The sequence below is a fragment of the Chanos chanos genome, chromosome 2, assembly GCF_902362185.1.
Source record: "Chanos chanos chromosome 2, fChaCha1.1, whole genome shotgun sequence".
NCBI lineage: Eukaryota > Metazoa > Chordata > Actinopteri > Gonorynchiformes > Chanidae > Chanos > Chanos chanos.
In genome coordinates this window covers 58,311,680-58,330,347 of record NC_044496.1, presented here as the reverse complement: position 1 = coordinate 58,330,347, position 18,668 = coordinate 58,311,680, and the positions used below count along the sequence as shown (strand labels likewise).

At 43.8% G+C, this 18,668-nt stretch overlaps 2 protein-coding genes across 2 annotated transcripts in view; both read right to left on the bottom strand.

Moving 5' to 3' along the window:
• Positions 1 to 1,364: 1,364 nt before the first annotated feature.
• Positions 1,365 to 8,494, bottom strand: rlim (ring finger protein, LIM domain interacting). The gene is made up of 4 exons (XM_030766152.1): positions 8,408 to 8,494; positions 6,968 to 7,169; positions 4,351 to 4,467; positions 1,365 to 4,207 (listed from the first exon to the last, which is right to left on the bottom strand). The coding sequence occupies exons 2-4, from the start codon at positions 7,134 to 7,136 to the stop codon at positions 2,565 to 2,567; spliced, it is 1,929 nt and encodes a 642-aa protein (XP_030622012.1). The 5' UTR covers positions 7,137 to 7,169; positions 8,408 to 8,494; the 3' UTR covers positions 1,365 to 2,564.
• Positions 8,495 to 15,922: 7,428 nt separating this feature from the next.
• nexmifb (neurite extension and migration factor b) overlaps positions 15,923 to 18,668 on the bottom strand; it is an 8,647-nt gene continuing 5,901 nt past the window's right edge. Inside the window, exon 2 of the mRNA XM_030766869.1 lies at positions 15,923 to 18,668. This exon is cut by the window's right edge and continues 1,332 nt beyond it. Within this exon, the coding sequence (XP_030622729.1) occupies positions 15,923 to 18,668 (2,746 nt within the window).

Genomic DNA, 18,668 nt, shown 5'->3' with positions numbered 1-18,668 from the left:
ACAAAAATATAATATTGGCGACAATAAGATTACTCTTTAGAGAAGCGGTCCCCAGCCATTTCTCTCAGCTGATTTTTCTCTCAAGTACCCCTAGAAATGATTCAGTCATACTGAATTAAACTACGTTAACTCAATATGACACTGATGTTTCCATCAGTCTGGCGAAGCACTTACGGTACCACCACCACCACAAAAAAAAAACCTGCTTAAGTGTCAGAGAGTTTACATTCAGCAAGCCCTCTGTGTCAGCTCTTCACACGCTCGACGAAATCCCGGACAAACACTTCTTCACACATGTTGATCTGCTTTTGTGATCTTACTCAAGGATAATGCTGTTTTTAATGAGCTCCCATTACAGTGTGTAACGTTCATCACCGGCAGCACCGCTCACCTTAGGTCCAGCTTCATGACAATGACCACCACAACACATCCTCAAACATAAAGAGCTATATCCATGTGGCAAACTAAGAAAAGAGCAAAATCCATGAAAGCTGTTGTCTTTATTGTAACACACAAAGGAAATATTTTGGCCTGGTAACGCCAGAACAGAGTTTACTGATTCTGAAGTCGTTCAGACTAAAGAAAACTTGAGCTCGTGGGGTAATGTCGCGCAACAGCAGGTCACAAAAACATACAATGTGAGGCAGTGAAAAATCCTAATTGAAATTAAAATTCTAAGATATTATACTTCTAAATGTACCTACAATTTGTTTAAAAAAAAACAAACAAAAACAACAAAAAAAAAACACTTTATGCAAAAGATTTAGTTTGACAGTCGATGCAGTGAGACGTTTGCCATCTCAGACACCCACCTTGACGCCAAATATATCTCCTGTTCATTCAGCCTGGACTGCGCCTGTGAGTCAGGTTATGACGCACACAGGTAAAGAATAGAACCGTATAGAGAAAAACACGCGAAAATCTTGACAGTGTGTAAATCTGACCTTCTCTCCTCATGGTAAATCTCGGGAATTCAAGCACATTTTCTTTAGTGTGACTATCTGAACATGTCTGCGCACACGCGCACACGCACGCATGGTGTCCTGGAAAATGCAAGTTCTGTAGCAAGAATTTAATACCAGTGTTTTGCCTTGTAACTGAATGTTTGTGTAGAGGTGTTGAGATTTGACTGAATTTCCTCCTACTCATTAGCCAACACAAAACCATGATTTCATGAAAACCATGGACAATCAGGACTATAGGTTACACAGGTGTTGCCTGCAATCCCATAAAATGGGATAATAATTGAGATGGAGCGAGGGTTTTCTCAGACACTGTCTGGGAGTTCAGTGCACCACATCAGAGAAGCTGTGAGTAATGGTCTTCCACAGTGACAACGCTGCAAACAAAAAATTTATTTTAGTTTGAAAGAAAGTAACGATCCTCTCACAGACACTGAAACTATGATGCCGTTAGATGCCAAGAGACCGACATCTCATTTCGCTAAAGTGTTTTGAGTCCAGAGCAATTGAATAGTGCTATTACAATATTCAGAATGTTCAGAGAAGCTGAGGTTTAAAAAGAAAGAAGTCTTCATTAAAGTGTGAATATTCACAGTCTATAACAGTTTAGAAACAACATACAAGTTTATATAGTTTATAACTTTTCAGTATTCCCATTTCATAATTATTGCACCAACATGGCTGAGACAAAGCCAAGCCGACAAGCCCAGATCAGAATCTGATTTGAGACCAAAAGCAACTGGATGTGAACATGATGCTGGGAGACAGGACAACCTTACTGTTTTTGTTTGTTTCTGAAGCGTCAGAGCCGTGGTAGCACTGGCCTTAGGACACAAAGGGCTTCAATTCGGCGAGTATCAGAACAGAAAGAACAGGAAGAAAAGCAAACAAGAATAAACACCTTCATGTTTTCACAACATGGTGTAACTAGGAATACTGCCTGATACTGTGTTAATGAAGATGGTAAACGCTAAAAAGGCCATGTACATGTAGTTTACCATTACTTGACTTAATTGCATTTGGTCTCCCGTGTGAAAACGGCGGATTAGGACCTCTCACTCAGATCAGCGGGAGGTCCAAACCGTCATCCCGCCGTTAGAGTCTGCAATCCATTTTCAACCTTCTTCAAAATTATTATTAGGTGACATAATGACTGTCTTTAACTTTAAACTTTTCTTTTAAACATTAAACAAAATATTACGCATCAATACATTTAAGTGTGTTGCTCCAAAATATTACTCAATATTACTCAATGCACTGTACACTTAACAAACAGCACTCATTCAATGAGTAACATTCTTCATCTCTGACATGTCTGAGTGCATGTTTCACGTTTGGGTCAGATTCCGTTCCTGCGCCTGTCGTGTGCACCCTCACGACACGTGGGTCAGTCACACGCGGTGCGTAACGTCAGAGAAGACACCCTGCCATTGGCCATCCACTGCAGATCTACTTTAAAAAAAAAACACAACCCTACCAATGGCTTCAAAACTGGAAATATACGCGTGTTAATGCAACACCTGACATGACAAGGTACCGAAACCGTGGTAAGGCGAAAGAAAGGTATGAGAAGATGTCGGGGTGCTGAATGGTCTGCTTTGGCTAGACGACGCTCTCGCGGTTGGCGGACACCAGGACCGCCCTGCGGCAGATGGGGCAGGTGGAGTTCTCGGAGAGCCAGCGGTCGATGCAGTGCACGTGGTACTCGTGGGAGCAGGGCAGTTTACGCAGCTTGTTGCCCTCGGCGTACTCCGTGATGCAGACGCTGCAGGTCTTCAGCGCGTCGCTCTCGCCGAAGTTCCGCATGGACAGGTTATCGATCTGCTCTTTCGTCAGGCCGCGCGGCTGCTCGCCCTCCTCCTCGTCGTTGAGCAGGAAGAAGTGCGCCAGCCGCAGGAAGGGCAGCGAACCCGTCTCCTCCAGGCTCATGGGCGGCCGCGTCCTGGCCCGGGTTTCCCTCCCCGCGTGGGCCGCGTTTTCTGTCCTCTCCGCTGCCTCCTCCGCCCGGCCCTCCGCGCTCGAGCCTCCGGGCGAGTTGGCGGAGGCCTCGGCCGTGGTGGGCGGGGCGGACGCGGGCGCGGCGGAATCCTGGGCAACGAGAGGGTCGCTGACGTCCGCGGAGGGGTTGCCTCCGCGGTTCGAGTCTGAGGAGTCCGAGTCCGAGTCCATGAAGTAGCTGAGCTCCCCGAAACCCGTCATGATCTGTCGGAAGATGGACTGCAGGGCCAGAGACGTGGCCTCTCCCAGGCCCGGATCCGCGATCCTCCGGATGGGAATGCGGATGGTGCTGACGTACGTTCTCACCCCGGCTCGCTCCGAGCGCGTGAAGGTCCGACGGAAACCTCCGCGTTCGGTCTCGTACAGGAGTGTGTTGTTGGAGGTCTGCGATCGGGAGCGGGTGCGGTTGGCGATGCTGTCTCTCTGACGGTATTCCCCCGGGCGGACCCTGCGCACCTGTAAGTCCAGCATGATGGTGGGGGTGCGGCGGCTGCCGGCTCCGCCCTCCTCCGTGGGGGCCTCTCCGTCCGGAGGCGCTGAGGGAGGCTCTGTGGCCGTTACGGTGGACTGTGTGTCAGCGGCGACGGAATTCACCGTGGGTATCTGACGAGACAAAACATGCTGACGGGTCCTGGAGCTGCCCTCCATCAGAGCCTCGGGGAGGGCGTCTGGGCTGCGGGAGAGAGGCCCGTGTCGGCCGCGGGGAACCCCGTCCACCCGATCCAGGTTGACTGGGGAGCGGCTTCGGGCGGTGCGAGCCCTGGTCCTGCGCTGTTCCGGGCTGTGACTGCGGGCCCTGATCTGGCCCCGGCGTGGCTGATCCGCCGGGGGCCCCGGAGCCTGCACTTGAGGGACGACCGCCCTGGGCGCGGGCGGGCTGTCGGGAATCAGAGGCTCTATCTCAGCTTCAGGTTCCACAATAACAGCCAGTTCCTCCACCACCGGCTCTTCCACCACCTCTGCAGTCTCCATGGGCTCCGCGGGCTCGGGCACGGGCCCCTCTGGAGGCCCCTGCTCGCCCTCCGGCTGCTCGCCCTCCGTCTGCGTCTGCTGCTCCACGATGTTGCGGTTGACGTTGATTTCCAGGCTGAAGCGGAAGTCGCCGCTGTTCGGGTTCGTTCTGCTCACCGCTCGCCACGACTGGTTGCCGTGGTGACCGCTCCTCGTCGTGTTTCCGGTCCGACGTACCGAGTTGAGCCAGTCCAGGAGCGAGTCTCCGCTGGACGCCTCCTGTGCACCTTCTGCCTCTGTTACAGGAAGAGAAGACACATCAGGCAAAACATTTCCTCAAATGAAAATCCACTAAAACTTTTCTAAATGAACTGTAAATGAAGAGCTGGTGGTTTTATGGCAGTGACGAGCGTGATCAGGCAGAGCTGGGTTTACACACCTCCGGGTTCTTCTCCCCTGCTCTCTCCAGGGCTGTTACTGTTATTGTCACTGGTCTGTTCAGGGCCATTCTTGACCTGGTGAAGACGACTCAACAACTCTTCTTCTGTGATCTCACCTAATGAAGAGAGAGAGGAACATTTAGAGCAGGGTACCAGAGCCAGGGCCTTTAACGCAAACCAGAGACTTTTTATCTCATATTCCAGTTCAGTCTGGTCCAGCATGCTGGGTAGAGCCTGGAGGGAAAGAAGGCTCCCTGTTAAGACAAAATCGGAAACAAGTCATTTCAAGTTCACTGAATGAATTTCCAAACTGACCTTCGTCTGTCGGGCACAGAAAACATGAAAAGAATGAATGACAGTAGGGGTTAAAAAACATTAAAACATTTGACTCACAATTTAGCTACTACCTCTGGAAAAATGACCCAAACCACACATCTGCAGAGAGCACAGAATGCGCACTGTCAGGCTGAAAACACAGAGAGCTGAGAAACTGTGCGTTCAAAGCAGAAACATGCCACAGATTTGACTATTCTGCATTTACAATAATGCATCTTCTGTGACAAGACCCGCTTTCATCTGAAGATACTTACTAAGTCTACACATCTATAGAGTTTATATGAATGTCCACTCACAGTGTGGAAGAGACACAGAGAGTAAATGCTTGGAACACAAAATAAATCAATAAATATAAACTTCAATCATTCGGTTCCACAGACTGTGTGATGACAGGTTACAGTTATGGCACATCCAAACATCATCCCTCACGATGAAGACAGACAAAAGAGAAAAAAAACCCCAAACACATCAGTAGCCTTCACAGTTCTGAGATGGACCAAATCTTTATGTCATCCTGAGTTCCATTCAAAGCCATATGACTGGCAGTGTATTTCATGTAACCCATTAAATGGAGTTTAATTGTTGAGTTATCTGTCTTCTCTTCTCCATGTGCTCATGGCCTGTTGAATGTGCGTCTTCCTCTGCTCCATGTCACTTCACAGCAGGACATCAGAAACACCACACGGGCAACATTCACTAAGGCCTGTACATTTCAGCACAATCTGTACTGTTTACTATAGGACATGTGATAGACTTTACACAATTAAACCTTCTGTACTATTTACTACAGGACACGTGATTGACTTCACAGAATTAAACCTTTTGTAGCAAATGAATGTTTTCATGACATGAAAAGAAATTCACCACCTCCCACAAAAAAAAAAAATTAAAAATTACTGAGGAGAAAAAAACCCCAAAAACTCACCAGCTTAAGAAAAGCACTGACTAGAACCGTGTGTTGGTCGCACTCTAACCAGAATGACCAGACTTAGGCCACAGTTTAATGACAGTTATCTTGGATCCAACAACATGCAGTTATACAAAGAGGTGCTTGGTAGTCAGTCTGTTTTCGTTCATTTGATGTTTGCAGCCACCTCAGGATTCTACTTGGAATATCGCTTTTTGTTAAAAAAAAAAAAAAAAAAAAAAAAGAAAGAAAGGTTAAAAAAAACTAAGCTACCCTCTGACCTGTAGCTGCCCACAAAAAAGTCCAGTAAAAGCAACAGGACAAAACCACCAGACTTAACAGGACAGGCACTGTCCACTCAATGCCAACGGCAGGACAGGCACTGTCCACTCAATGCCAACGGCAGGACAGGCACTGTCCACTCAATGCCAACGCCAGGACAGGCACTGTCCACTCAATGCCAACGCCAGGACAGGCACTGTCCACTCAATGCCAACGGCGGGACAGGCACTGTCCACTCAATGCCAACGCCAGGACAGGCACTGTCCACTCAATGCCAACGCCAGGACAGGCACTGTCCACTCAATGCCAACGCCAGGACACACACTGTCCACTCAATGCCAACGCCCCGCTAAAAGATGCTCCAAAATACCGTTTCTTTCCACTGTCCTGGGACAGAAATGGAGCAGGTGTCTTCAGGAGTTCCTTTGACCAGCTCGTCCTCTGACCAGTTAGTTCGAGTACAGAGCCAGAACTCAGTCCGCACAAGACAAACTAAGCTATACTAATCAGATACAAACCTTAAAAAGTCACATTAAAAAGTTTCAAAGAAAAGAAAAGAAATAGAGAAAGAAAGAAAATATTTGGGGGTGGGGGGTGGGTGTTGACCTTGTCTCAGGGTTTTAAATGTGTCAAGTGCAAATGCGATGTATGGTGAGCGATAAGGAAATTTGTGAGTCACTCAGATGACATTGTTCTGATAACTCTGATTTAAAAAAAAAAAAGCTAATCAATGAGTAGCACATGAGGAGACTTAGTCAAGCTAGCCAGTCAAGTAAGTACCAATCATTTTTTAGTTAAGCGGGCAGTCACTACAGCCTCACACCTGTGAAGTGAAGACTTCACGCAGATGTGAAGACAAACAGATTTAGTGTGTAACTAAAGCACTGAAAAAGAACAACTTTTCATCCAATCAGGAAGGAGAACAGAGGTTTAAGAACCGGGATTTGTCATCAACTACACACAGTCTTGGGTTACTGATGAGCTCCTGCCCCCCCCCCCCCCCCCCCCCCCCCCCCCCAGCAAATAAAATGACAAACAAAAAAAAGGGAGCAAAAACAAGAAGACTGACAAAAATGTAGCGACTTGGTTACCTGGGGTGCCTAACAAGTTGTTGTCTCTCATCAGTCTGTAGTCTTCTTCACTGAGATTGTTGACAAACTGGTAGAAGGCCTCCTCCCGGCCCAGCCGGTCACGCTGCTGCCGCCGCTGGAGCTCCGACTGCTCAGAACCTCCCTGCTTTGTACTGTCTGGACCGTCCATGGCCGATGGAAGGAGACAATATACTAGATGGATCTAATTTAGAGGGGTTAAAAAATGGATGCTTAACTTCGGACCAAACAATTTTGTTTCGACACAATTCCAATATACAAAGCACTCTAAAACATTTCAGAATTAGTTACAGGGCGCAAAAGTGAAAATGCTCAAACAATGAGTAAGTCCACATAAAACTCAAAAGACGGCTCCGTTGAAGGCACAGTAAGTTCACTTGTGTCAAGTAACTGTGACTGCAACGTTTAGACAGTAAGCACCATTAACCGGCCGGGTCTCAAACACCTGTGTGCCGGTGTCTGTTGAGGTACACAGGCTCAAGTTATTTTATAATAGCACTTTTGTGATCGGAGCTGTCGAGCTTCGAGGTTCTACCATTTAACCTCAATTCACGCTGTACTGTAGATTAAGCTGCTTATTATGTACGCAAAGAGAATGTAACACAAAATGGCATCACTGCGTAGGCTAACAAGCTAGCTGCAGCTTATCGGATGGTTTAGCTTGTCTCTAAGCAGTCACACTATTTGTGGTTGAGTCGAAGATAGCCAGATAACTTAATCCAATTGAATAAATCACCAGACCATCGTTTACCGATATGGACCCAAATCCGCTGCGTTTAATGATAACTACGGCACTTGTTGTTAAAACCCAAAATTCCTCGATATTCCAATAAAACAATACATAGATTTGTTTTTTATTACAGCGGCTACAGCTAATTCGCGTACTCAAATATATGAGTGCATGAAACACATAAATGGCTACGGTCGCATTCTCGGACACCATGAATTCGCACAAATACGTGTACATTCTACAACCGTTCTTCACAGCAATTGAATCGTCACTGATATAGCAACCAGTATAGCTATCCCGCAAAATGAACACGGGAATCAAAGTAGCTTAAACAAAATTTAGCTCACATTTTAATTGATAGAGCCAACCTTCGCATCGTGATCTAATGCCGTGAAATATACAGTTTCAGACACATTTAAGACAGATTGTTTTGCTTTAACAGTTAACGTAGATGATCGTTGACCTGCTACAACCCGAAAGTGGCTCCGTTGACGAGCCATTCTTTAGCTGAAAGCTAAACAGCTAACAGGCCTTGCTAGCAGAGATTCACTGAGCTGACAAGGTAAACAACGAAGGTGGCTATAGCTAACTACGTAATTAGCAAGCTCACTTTTTAGCGACATTAGCAACAATTAGTTTCGTGTGTCAAATTAAGGGCAAATATTTGATAACTAAAGAACAGAAGAGGTTACCTAATTGAATCTGTTGAGTTTTCAGCAATCTTCAGATTTTCTTGTTTAATATTTTAGAGTTCCGACTAAATGTTCTTTAGATGTTAGGATTCCATTTTCCCCATCTTTGTACAGAGCTCCGGAGCAAAACCGGAAAAGGGATGTGCGTAAGTGTCATGGCTACACTCATTTTTGCTACACCGCTCCCTCGTGGCAAGAGGTATTAACACAGGCGTACAGACCAAGAAAGATCTTTGATGATATATATGGATGTCAGGGTTGGGTGTTTATCGATTTTATTTTAACGAGATCTGGTTAACTTTGGTCTCCTACACGTAGCAAGCATCTTAACGGCATTTTCATGCACTCGTTAATTATTTGGAGGGAGGGGGGGGGTGTCTGAATGCCAATCCGGTTAGAATAACGTTTTCGTATACTGCGGATCACAATACTATTCACTGGTTTCTTTTTCAGGGTCAATATAAAATACTAATGATGTTAGCAGCATGGTCTTTATGTTTTCTATTCGGCAGCCCTCCCACTGTGCTTAGTGAAGGGATGCAAGGTTCAGGCTGAGAGGCGTCAATTGTGGTCTTAGATTTGACTGTTGGAATTAGACATGAACTGCTTGTGCAGGAGGATTAACATCACTTTAAAAACTAAATCCAATTCTAAATGAATGTGTACAAAAATCCACTGTCAACTGAGAATAGTTCCAAATGTTAGAAGGCTGTAATTACAAAGGCCAACACATGATCCTTGCTTTCCATTTGTTTTGCATTCCCGTTGACAACCTTATACTGAATGGGCATCCGGTGAGAAAACTAAGAGTTGATGTGTTTGAGTTCCGTGTGCACAAAATCCTCCAGAAACACCGAATGTCTTTCTGTTTGGTTAAATGCGTGAATGTGACTTAAAGTATTACGCTATCCCAGCAACCGTGTAGCGTCACATGACTCAATGAGAAACGCTACGTACCACGCAAATAAGCCTGTCTATGTACATGGTGGTTTGACGTAAAGCTGTTTGGGTAGATGTTTTTTTTCCAGCTGATTGGACTCTATGTATTTTTTTTAATGGAGTAATAAATATAATAGCAATTAACATTAACAAATGAAGTCAGGAAAATGTGTTGGTTTCGACTTAATTCCATTTCCTATGCAAATCAAAGTATCCGAGCTGATTAAAACCAGGTTTGTTTTATAATTAAAATGATCGGTCGAGTTGATCTCAGTTATCGTAAAAGAAATCTTTTCTATTTTATCTACCTAAGAAGGTTGATATAAATGTCATTTTTATTTAATTATGGGCCGCGTGGTTTCATTCGTGTCCCGCAGCATAAACGTGTTTTTTATTTCAGAATTTAAGGTGTTCGTAGCAGATCCCTTAATTGTCAAAACCATTTTCTGAATGAATGACAGAAATCACGGTTCCTTCATGTTACAATAGACAAGAGCCCAATGAGAACCTTATGTTTGTCGCTGGTCAGCATAATCCCGCCCCCTATTTGCATAACCCTTGGTTACTAACCAGCCGCTTCACGTGCAAGAGGTCTGAAGTCTCGTTTAAACAACCAAATCTTTTCTTTTTTATATGGGCCTAATTTACTCATATTCACACGAGAAGATCTTAATCATTTAATATATAAAATAGCAATGTGTTCGTTCAAAAATCGTCCATTCCAGTCAGTTATATTGCATTATATTCAAAACCAGACATTCGAACATGTATCCAGATAACAATATTATGCTGATTGTCTGTTTTAGATTTCACAGTGGTTTAACTCTTTTTTTGTAAGACTCAAGTAAAACAGGATTTTACACTGTAATACGTAATTCTTTAAAGCATTGCATACTGACTTACTGAATTATTTTATAAGCCAAAATAGTTTAAAAGGGGGGAAAAAGCTAGAAACTTATTTTTCAGACTGAAATTGCTGTCCTTTGAGCTTTACCTCCTGACCCATGGAATGGGGTTTAGATCAGTTTTGTATTTGGATACACAAGTGTAAATTTCATCATATTGAGCTAAGAGAACTTTTCAGTTTTCTTCCTGGATACCACTACAGAAATAGACTGTATAGTATTATATACCACTACAGGAATAAGGACTGTATAGTATTATATACCACTACAGGAACAGAGACGGTTTGGTGTTATATACCACCACAGGAATAGAGACTGTATAGTATTATATACCACCACAGGAATAGAGACTGTATAGTATTATATACCACTACAGGAACAGAGACTGTATAGTATTATATACCACCACAGGAATAGAGACTGTATAGTATTATATACCACTACAGGAACAGAGACTGTATAGTATTATATACCACCACAGGAACAGAGATTGTATAGTATTTCATACCACTACAGGAACAGAGATTGTATAGTATTATATACCACTACAGGAATAGAGACTGTATAGTATTATATACCACCACAGGAATAGAGACTGTGTAGTATTATATACCACTACAGGAATAGAGACTGTGTAGTATTATATACCACTACAGGAACAGAGACGGTTTGGTGTTATATACCACCACAGGAATAGAGACTGTATAGTATTTCATACCACTACAGGAACAGAGACGGTTTGGTGTTATATACCACCACAGGAATAGAGACTGTATAGTATTATATACCACCACAGGAATAGAGACTGTATAGTATTATATACCACTACAGTAACAGACACTGTTCAACATTATATACCACTACAGGAATAGAGACTGTATAGTATTATATACCACTACAGGAATAGAGACTGTGTAGTATTATATACCACTACAGGAACAGAGACTGTATAGTATTATATACCACCACAGGAATAGAGACTGTATAGTATTATATACCACTACAGGAACAGACACTGTTCAACATTATATACCACTACAGGAATAGAGACTGTATAGTATTATATACCACTACAGGAATAGAGACTGTATAGTATTATATACCACTACAGGAATAGAGACTGTATAGTATTATATACCACTACAGGAACAGAGACTGTATAGTATTATATACCACTACAGGAATAGAGACTGTGTAGTATTATATACCACTACAGGAACAGAGACGGTTTGGTGTTATATACCACCACAGGAATAGAGACTGTATAGTATTATATACCACTACAGGAATAGAGACTGTGTAGTATTATATACCAGTACAGGAATAGAGACTGTATAGTATTATATACCACTACAGGAACAGACACTGTTCAACATTATATACCACTACAGGAATAGAGACTGTATAGTATTATATACCACTACAGGAATAGAGACTGTATAGTATTATATACCACTACAGGAATAGAGACTGTATAGTATTATATACCACTACAGGAACAGAGACTGTATAGTATTATATACCACTACAGGAATAGAGACTGTGTAGTATTATATACCACTACAGGAACAGAGACGGTTTGGTGTTATATACCACCACAGGAATAGAGACTGTATAGTATTATATACCACCACAGGAACAGAGACTGTATAGTATTATATACCACTACAGGAATAGAGACTGTGTAGTATTATATACCAGTACAGGAACAGAGACGGTTTGGTGTTATATACCACCACAGGAATAGAGATGGTTTGACATTCTCACTATTCATTCAGTTTTCCTACATTTTGTATGTAGAAACCAGAATGACCTGCATCAAAGACATCCATTTGTTAAAAACTTCATTAAGTAAGTAATTACACTGTATGACACTTGGAAGAATGCTCCTCTAATTTACAGTTCTGCATAAAGTGTTGGCGACCTAAAGTGTGTTTTGATCCCGATTATAAGTCACCTTACACTACTCCACTCCATTAAGTCCCTCAGCCAGGACCCTCGTAATGATAGCAACACACACCCAGTTACAATAAAACTAGGCTGATGTTGATTCCAAATTGTAAACAATGGACCTCACAAAACATTTAAACGTCATAATAAAATAATCTGACAAACTTCGGAAAGCAGCATTCAAAATCTCATTTTAATTTGTATATTTACTCCATAAACATCATTACAAAACTCAGCAGGTTACCAATATTACAGTATCACCATACAGGCGTGGTCACAAATATTTAAACCCTTTTCAACAGTTACAACAAAAACAAAATAATACTAGAATAATTTACATGAAAATCTATAAAACAACAAATAGTTCACAAATTTGAATAATTTTCCCTTTTTTTGTTTCCTTATTTGTGTTTTTTTTTCCACAAGAACACAACACTCCCACAACAAGATCAATGTTCTCTTACAAAACTCCCAACAAAAAAAGTTTGTTTGTTTTTTTGTAATTTTTCCATATTCACTTCAATGTGTTGGTTTGTAAAACCAGAAACTTTGTCATTATACATCCTTTTCACTGCCTACAGAGGCACAAAAAAGGGTTACACTCACACACACAAACACTTCACATCACCTTCTAAGAAAAATATACACTTACAAAATATGTTACAAATTGGCACACAGAAAAATATACAATATTTTGTCATGTCAAGAGTTCATTAAGAATGCCTCTGGTAACAACTCTAGACAATATTTATAAAGCTCATCTTTTTTCAACAAAAAAAGCAAAAAGTTAAGTCCCAATTAATGTCAAATAATTATGCTGTGAATACATCAAACATAACAATATATTATACATTCATAAAGAGAGAGGGCTGTGTTTTCTCATATGATTTATTTTTTTAAATCTCTTGGGGGGGGGGGGTCTCTGTTCACTTTCTTAGCACCATTCAAAGCAGGCAGCTCAACAGTGGCACACAGTATAAAACTTGGAGAAGTACATTCAGTTGGCAGTAGGTAGGAATGAGAGAAGGCAGGGCATACGGGCCTGACAGCCCAACTGCACTTTCCCCATCAGCAGATTCTTCTGGTCCCAGACCTGGCGAGCTGGGAGGGGGGGGGGGGCAGAAAGACAGAGAGAGAGAGAGAGAGAGAGAGAGAGAGAGAGCAAGAGAGAAAGAGCAAGAGCCTCATTAGACTGTCAGCCACAGACACAGCACAAGAAACAAGAGGGAGCGTTAGTGTTTCTGCATGTCCAGTTCTGTTCCAGGCCAAACCTGTGGAAATGACATGTTAATGTACATAAGGCCCCACACAGGGAGAGTATTTCTCATTTAAACCTCCATATTTTGTCACTTTAGACAGAGAATGTGACATAAGCACAGGCAGTAAAACGTCTTTGACTAAGAGACTGAATTACACATGTACAAAATTAAACTAACGTCACTGCAAACACACAACAAAAAAGCCGCATATTAATTAAGCATTTAAAAAACATAATCTGTAATTTTCCTGAAAACAGCAGCATAAAACAATGCATTTCATGTGAATGAATCCATTTCCAAATCCATTACTGTTACATTAGAGCAGCGGGCATTTATGCTGTCCACTCATTGGTGCAACACAAAGAAAAGCAAACCCATGCGCTGTAGAGAAAACCACTCCTTCACCGCCTGCATACACATGAGAGACACCCTGAGCCAAAGGACTAAACTTTTCAGTTCCACCTAATCTGGGCTCCTCTCTTCAATTATATCAAAGCCCATTTTAAGTCTTTTACAAATTTATGCTTATGCAATTCTCAAGACCTTTCAAGAACTAGGGCTTGATGTCCCTCTCTCTGCAGCCGAGACCATCAGCTGATGAACTGACCATGTGCGACAACAGAAACTATGAATGTACAAATTAATTTTCCAAAAAGAGGGGTTTTTTTTGTTTTATGAAATTCAGGTAGCATTCACATTTTGAAAATACATTTTACGTGTGTGTCTGTGAAACATGATATCAAATATGCAAATATGATATCAAAACATTATCGTAATGTAATCACTGGTAATACACCATAGCATCAAGAGTCTTCGTATTTACAGCCATACACACCTGTTTCAGGTAATGACACCGCCCCTTACCTGGGAGACACGCCTCCTCCCCTGTCATCTTCACTGATTGTATGAACTAGTTTATTTTCTATGAGAAATGCAGCCTTTCCTTTCACCTACAGGTTTCCTAATGTGATACAGATCCGTCTGAGAATGTTCATCACTGACTTCTATTCTAACTTTATGGCCCTTACAGGATCCCGTAAGGGGGCGCTTCGCGTCAATGCGTCACTCTTTAAAGACTACGGCAGAGTTCAGGGTAATTAATGTTTCCGGAGAGAGATGTGTCGCGGAGGGCGTCTCAGACAGCAGTAAGAATAGAGAGAGATGAGAATTGTGGGAATGCTTACCCTTACACGTCCGACAGACGCCGAGTTCTGTCCACAGATCCCGCTACACGTTCCCGACGACCATCACACGCACTCCCCTCTGCTTCTCTTTTTACTTCAAAAAGCCAGGTCATGTTGAGGTAAAGTGAATTTGGCAAATAAGATGAAAAAAAAAAAAAAAAAAAAGAGAAGAATATTCAGAGTCTTTCTGTTTTGGTTACGTGCGTGGGTGTGTACCACTGTCTGCTGCAGGTGCTCTTTATCAGATAGGGTCCACGAAAGAAACCAAAGAGATCGTTCTGGAATGTCAAATTTACAAAGAGTCTAAAATCGTATAGTTAATATTCATAAGAATTGTAAATTGAACAGCCAGAATTTGTATGGATAAGAAATTAACACAGCACGTTTACATTTTGGTGCATTAAGTCTTAAATTTTTTTTCTCCTTCTATGTAAATAGTGCATTTCTGGACAAAAAAAAATAAAAATAAAAATAAAAATCAGTGTGAAGAGTGAAGAATTTTGGAATTTCCATAGCTTTGAAATAATATCTCTCTAAGACAACAGTTCTGTCAAAACTCTAATAGCATAGTAATTACAAAGAAAATAATTTCATTCCAACAGTAAGAATAAAATTAAGACAAAATGTTAGTCTGATATGTTATCCAATACAAAATTGCCCCATTATGTGCTATAGATGTCTCGGGGCCAGTGAAGGCCATTTTTTATGCTTCTGTACGAAATGCTAAGCTTTTCTCTCGTGACATGAGGCTGGGCAGTGAGAGAGAAACAGCAGCGAGAGGGCATTGATATTGTGCATACAAAAAACAAGCAGGGACTTTTTACTTTTCACCAAAGCATTTTTCAAATAGCTACATGTTTCAATGGAGAAGGATAGTTATGTAAATTAGGGCAGCAAGTTTCACTGAGAAAATAAAACATTTCCCAAAAAGAGGCTTTAAAGTGTTTTTCAAGGCTTTTTCTCCACAAAAAAAGGAACCAAAACATCGATCGTAGGAAAAAACAGCAAAAGCAAGACAAAATATGCAGCCATAGTCATTTCAAATCTCAATCAAGCCTTACAGTCACTCAATAGGTAGTTTGCAAGTACAAGAAAAATTTCTCATGCAGGATATTAATGTCCTCCTCAGGGGGGCAAAAGGAAACAGGGGTAGCCAGGGGAAGTGTTGTTTCCATGCATCTGTAGCATTGAGTCAGTGCAGGTATGTCTGGGGACACAGGACTGAGCAGGAAGTGAGGGAAGCTGGGAAGGGTGCATCAGTTAACCAGTTACAAAATATTACCTCAGTTTTTCAAAAGAGGCCATTAACGCTATGTCCTTATTCGGATCACGTTCAGCTCTCTTGCCCTTAAGGTTTTCGATCCTTGGGAATTTGGCGCTCGTTTTGTGGCGGTACATCTTTTTGTGCGCGGGTCCCGTGATGCCGGGCACGGCGAGACTGGGCCTGTCCAACACGCTGTAGCCCAGCGCCAGCTGGGGGAAGAGGGGGTGGGAGGCGTTGAACTTGGCCTGGTTTTTGTTGCTTTTGCCTCCAGCTTTCCTTCCTTTTGCGCCCCCCGCGGAGACGGCACCCTTCTTCTTGGGGTCGTGCGACGTCCCTGCCAGGATTTTGAGCGTTTTTAACTTGAGGCTGTTTGCCTCCGCGGGGAAGGAAACACCGGCAGCAGGACCCCACGTGGGCTCAACGGACGCCATCATGAAGCGCTGCACTTCCGCCATCCCGGACACGATGTTGGACAAAATGTTGGACGGCTCTTCGAACTCTCTCTGGTCGTCGTCCGCACGACCGCCGCCCTCTGACCAGCCTGGGCCAGGCCGGTCCTCAGGGCCGTTTTCGGTCACGTGGTTAGGTGGAAACGTGGAGTTACCGGCCTGGCATTTGCTAGCCTTCCCATCGAGCATGGCCTTTATTTTTTTGGACGTTCGTGAATTCTGTCGCGGGTTTTTGCCCTTCTCGGTCTTCGCTGTTCTGGGAACTTTGGAACTCTTTTTAGCACCTTGTCCGGCCGTCGGCTTACTGCTGTTTTTCCTTTTCGATTTCGTGCCCTTTGCTCCGTAGATCATCTCACCTGCTTCCTCCTCACGTTTGGCTTGACTCATTTCCTTATTATCCAGACACAAACTGTCCTCATCATCAAAAGAGTGCAACTGAAACTGTAGATTATCCACCGTGTATTCAGATGGATGGTTCTGTTGCTCCATAACGCTGCAATTCCATTTAATTTCCGTGGTACGATCCGTTGTCATCTCAGCCCTATCCTGGAAGTCCTTCGCTTTCCCTACAATTTTCATCTCCCGCCCTCTGACCTGAGGGGACAAATTGGGCGTCTCTGGAGGGGAGAGCTCAGACAGTGACGTGTGCCTAAATTTATCAGGAGTGAAGTTTGAGATATCGAGCAAATCTGTGGACTCCCTCAGGGGCGTGATTGCATCGGTGCTTTGCTGAATCACCAGTTTGGGACTGCAGTGAGCCAGAAAGTTTTCGTTCACGTCCTCTTCACCGTCCTTTTCACAGGACTTGAGGCTCTGAGAGCTGTAATTGCTGGAGGTAGCTGACAGCGGGCCAGCTGGGCTCAAGCTGAGGAGTCTTCCGTTGTCAGCGTGCAGAGTGCCTCTCTGAAACTGTATCTGGCCCTCCATACAGGGGAGCTGACATGCCTGAAACTCTGTGTCAGACGGAAGAGGCTGCTCAGGCATGTAATTCTTCTCATACAGGATTCTGTTCTCCATGCTCAGCTGGCTATATCCTGACACAACCAGGTTGTCTGACACGGGCACGGGCACGGGCACGGGCAAGGTACTGGGGAAGTTGTTGGACAAGACTGTGGTCTCTGGAATATCTGTGGCGAACTGCTGGTTAGGGCAGAGCTGAGGAGGCCACATTTGGGTGAAACTGGTACAGTTCTGGGGTGACTGCTGTAGCTCAGATTCGGAGGGAGGGGAGAGTACACAGCTCTGGGGAAGCTGTAGAGAGCTGAACTGTTTCTCATCCAGGGCCAGACCCAGGGAGTATTGCCTTGCGGGCTGCTGTGCGAAATAAGAGATCCCCGTGCTGCCGGAGGAATCGGATGCATCTAACAACGTCTGCAGGTAGCCCCCGGGAATAACCGGCACGTTCTGAGCCATGTCCTCAGACGTCGAACCTTTGTCGGGAGAGCGCGTGGCAGATATGAGGGGAAATTTTTCAGGGGTGTCAGCAGACTGATTATCACACAAGTGGGGACTTTGTGTGGCTGAGCTGATCTCTGTACTTTTCCCGCTACCTGCTGACTCCTTATTTTCCAGCACAGGACTGATTTCTGTCAGATTCGTCACGGTCTCGCCACATTCCTCTAAGTGTCTCATTTTCTTGCTCCTCAGTCTAGCCTCGCTTTTGAATTTCCGTATTCGGACTATCTTGCTTCCAAATGTCCTCTCCTCCCTCTCCTGTGATCTGCTCTTTTGCGTCTCGGTGTGCGTGATGTCATTTAGATCTGATTCCGCAGCCCTCACAGAACACGCTGCCGTCGTTAATGGACTCCCCGTAGCGCCTGTCTCGTCTCCAGCGCCGCCTCCTTGCCCCGGTTCAGAGAGGGAAAAGCCTTGTTTGTTGGGAGGTCGCTCCACAGTGTGAATCCTCTGAATCCTGAGTCTGTTTGCAAACTTGTGTTTCCTTTTCGGGGGACTGGGACCAAAGGATCGATGCCGGCCGTTAAGATGGAAATGAGGTTTATCTCCTGCTGCCAGCTTAAGCTGCTCTTCGCGCTCCCTCTGTCTCTGCTGCCAGAAATCCTTCAGAGGAGCTAGTTTCTCATAGGCACCCACTGTGTCTTCATTTAAGCTTACAGTCGTGACTGTTGGATCAATCTTTCCGAGCTTCACAGACATGTGTCTCTCTCCTTTGAACCTGTTGATGATAATGTATTTGATTATCACTGGAGTCTCCTTACGCGGGGATTTTCTCCTTTTTTTAGGACACCAGTCGTCGTCCTCTTCCTCTTTCGGCCCGGCAGGCGGCCTCTCGCGTTTCTCGGTGTTCTTCTCG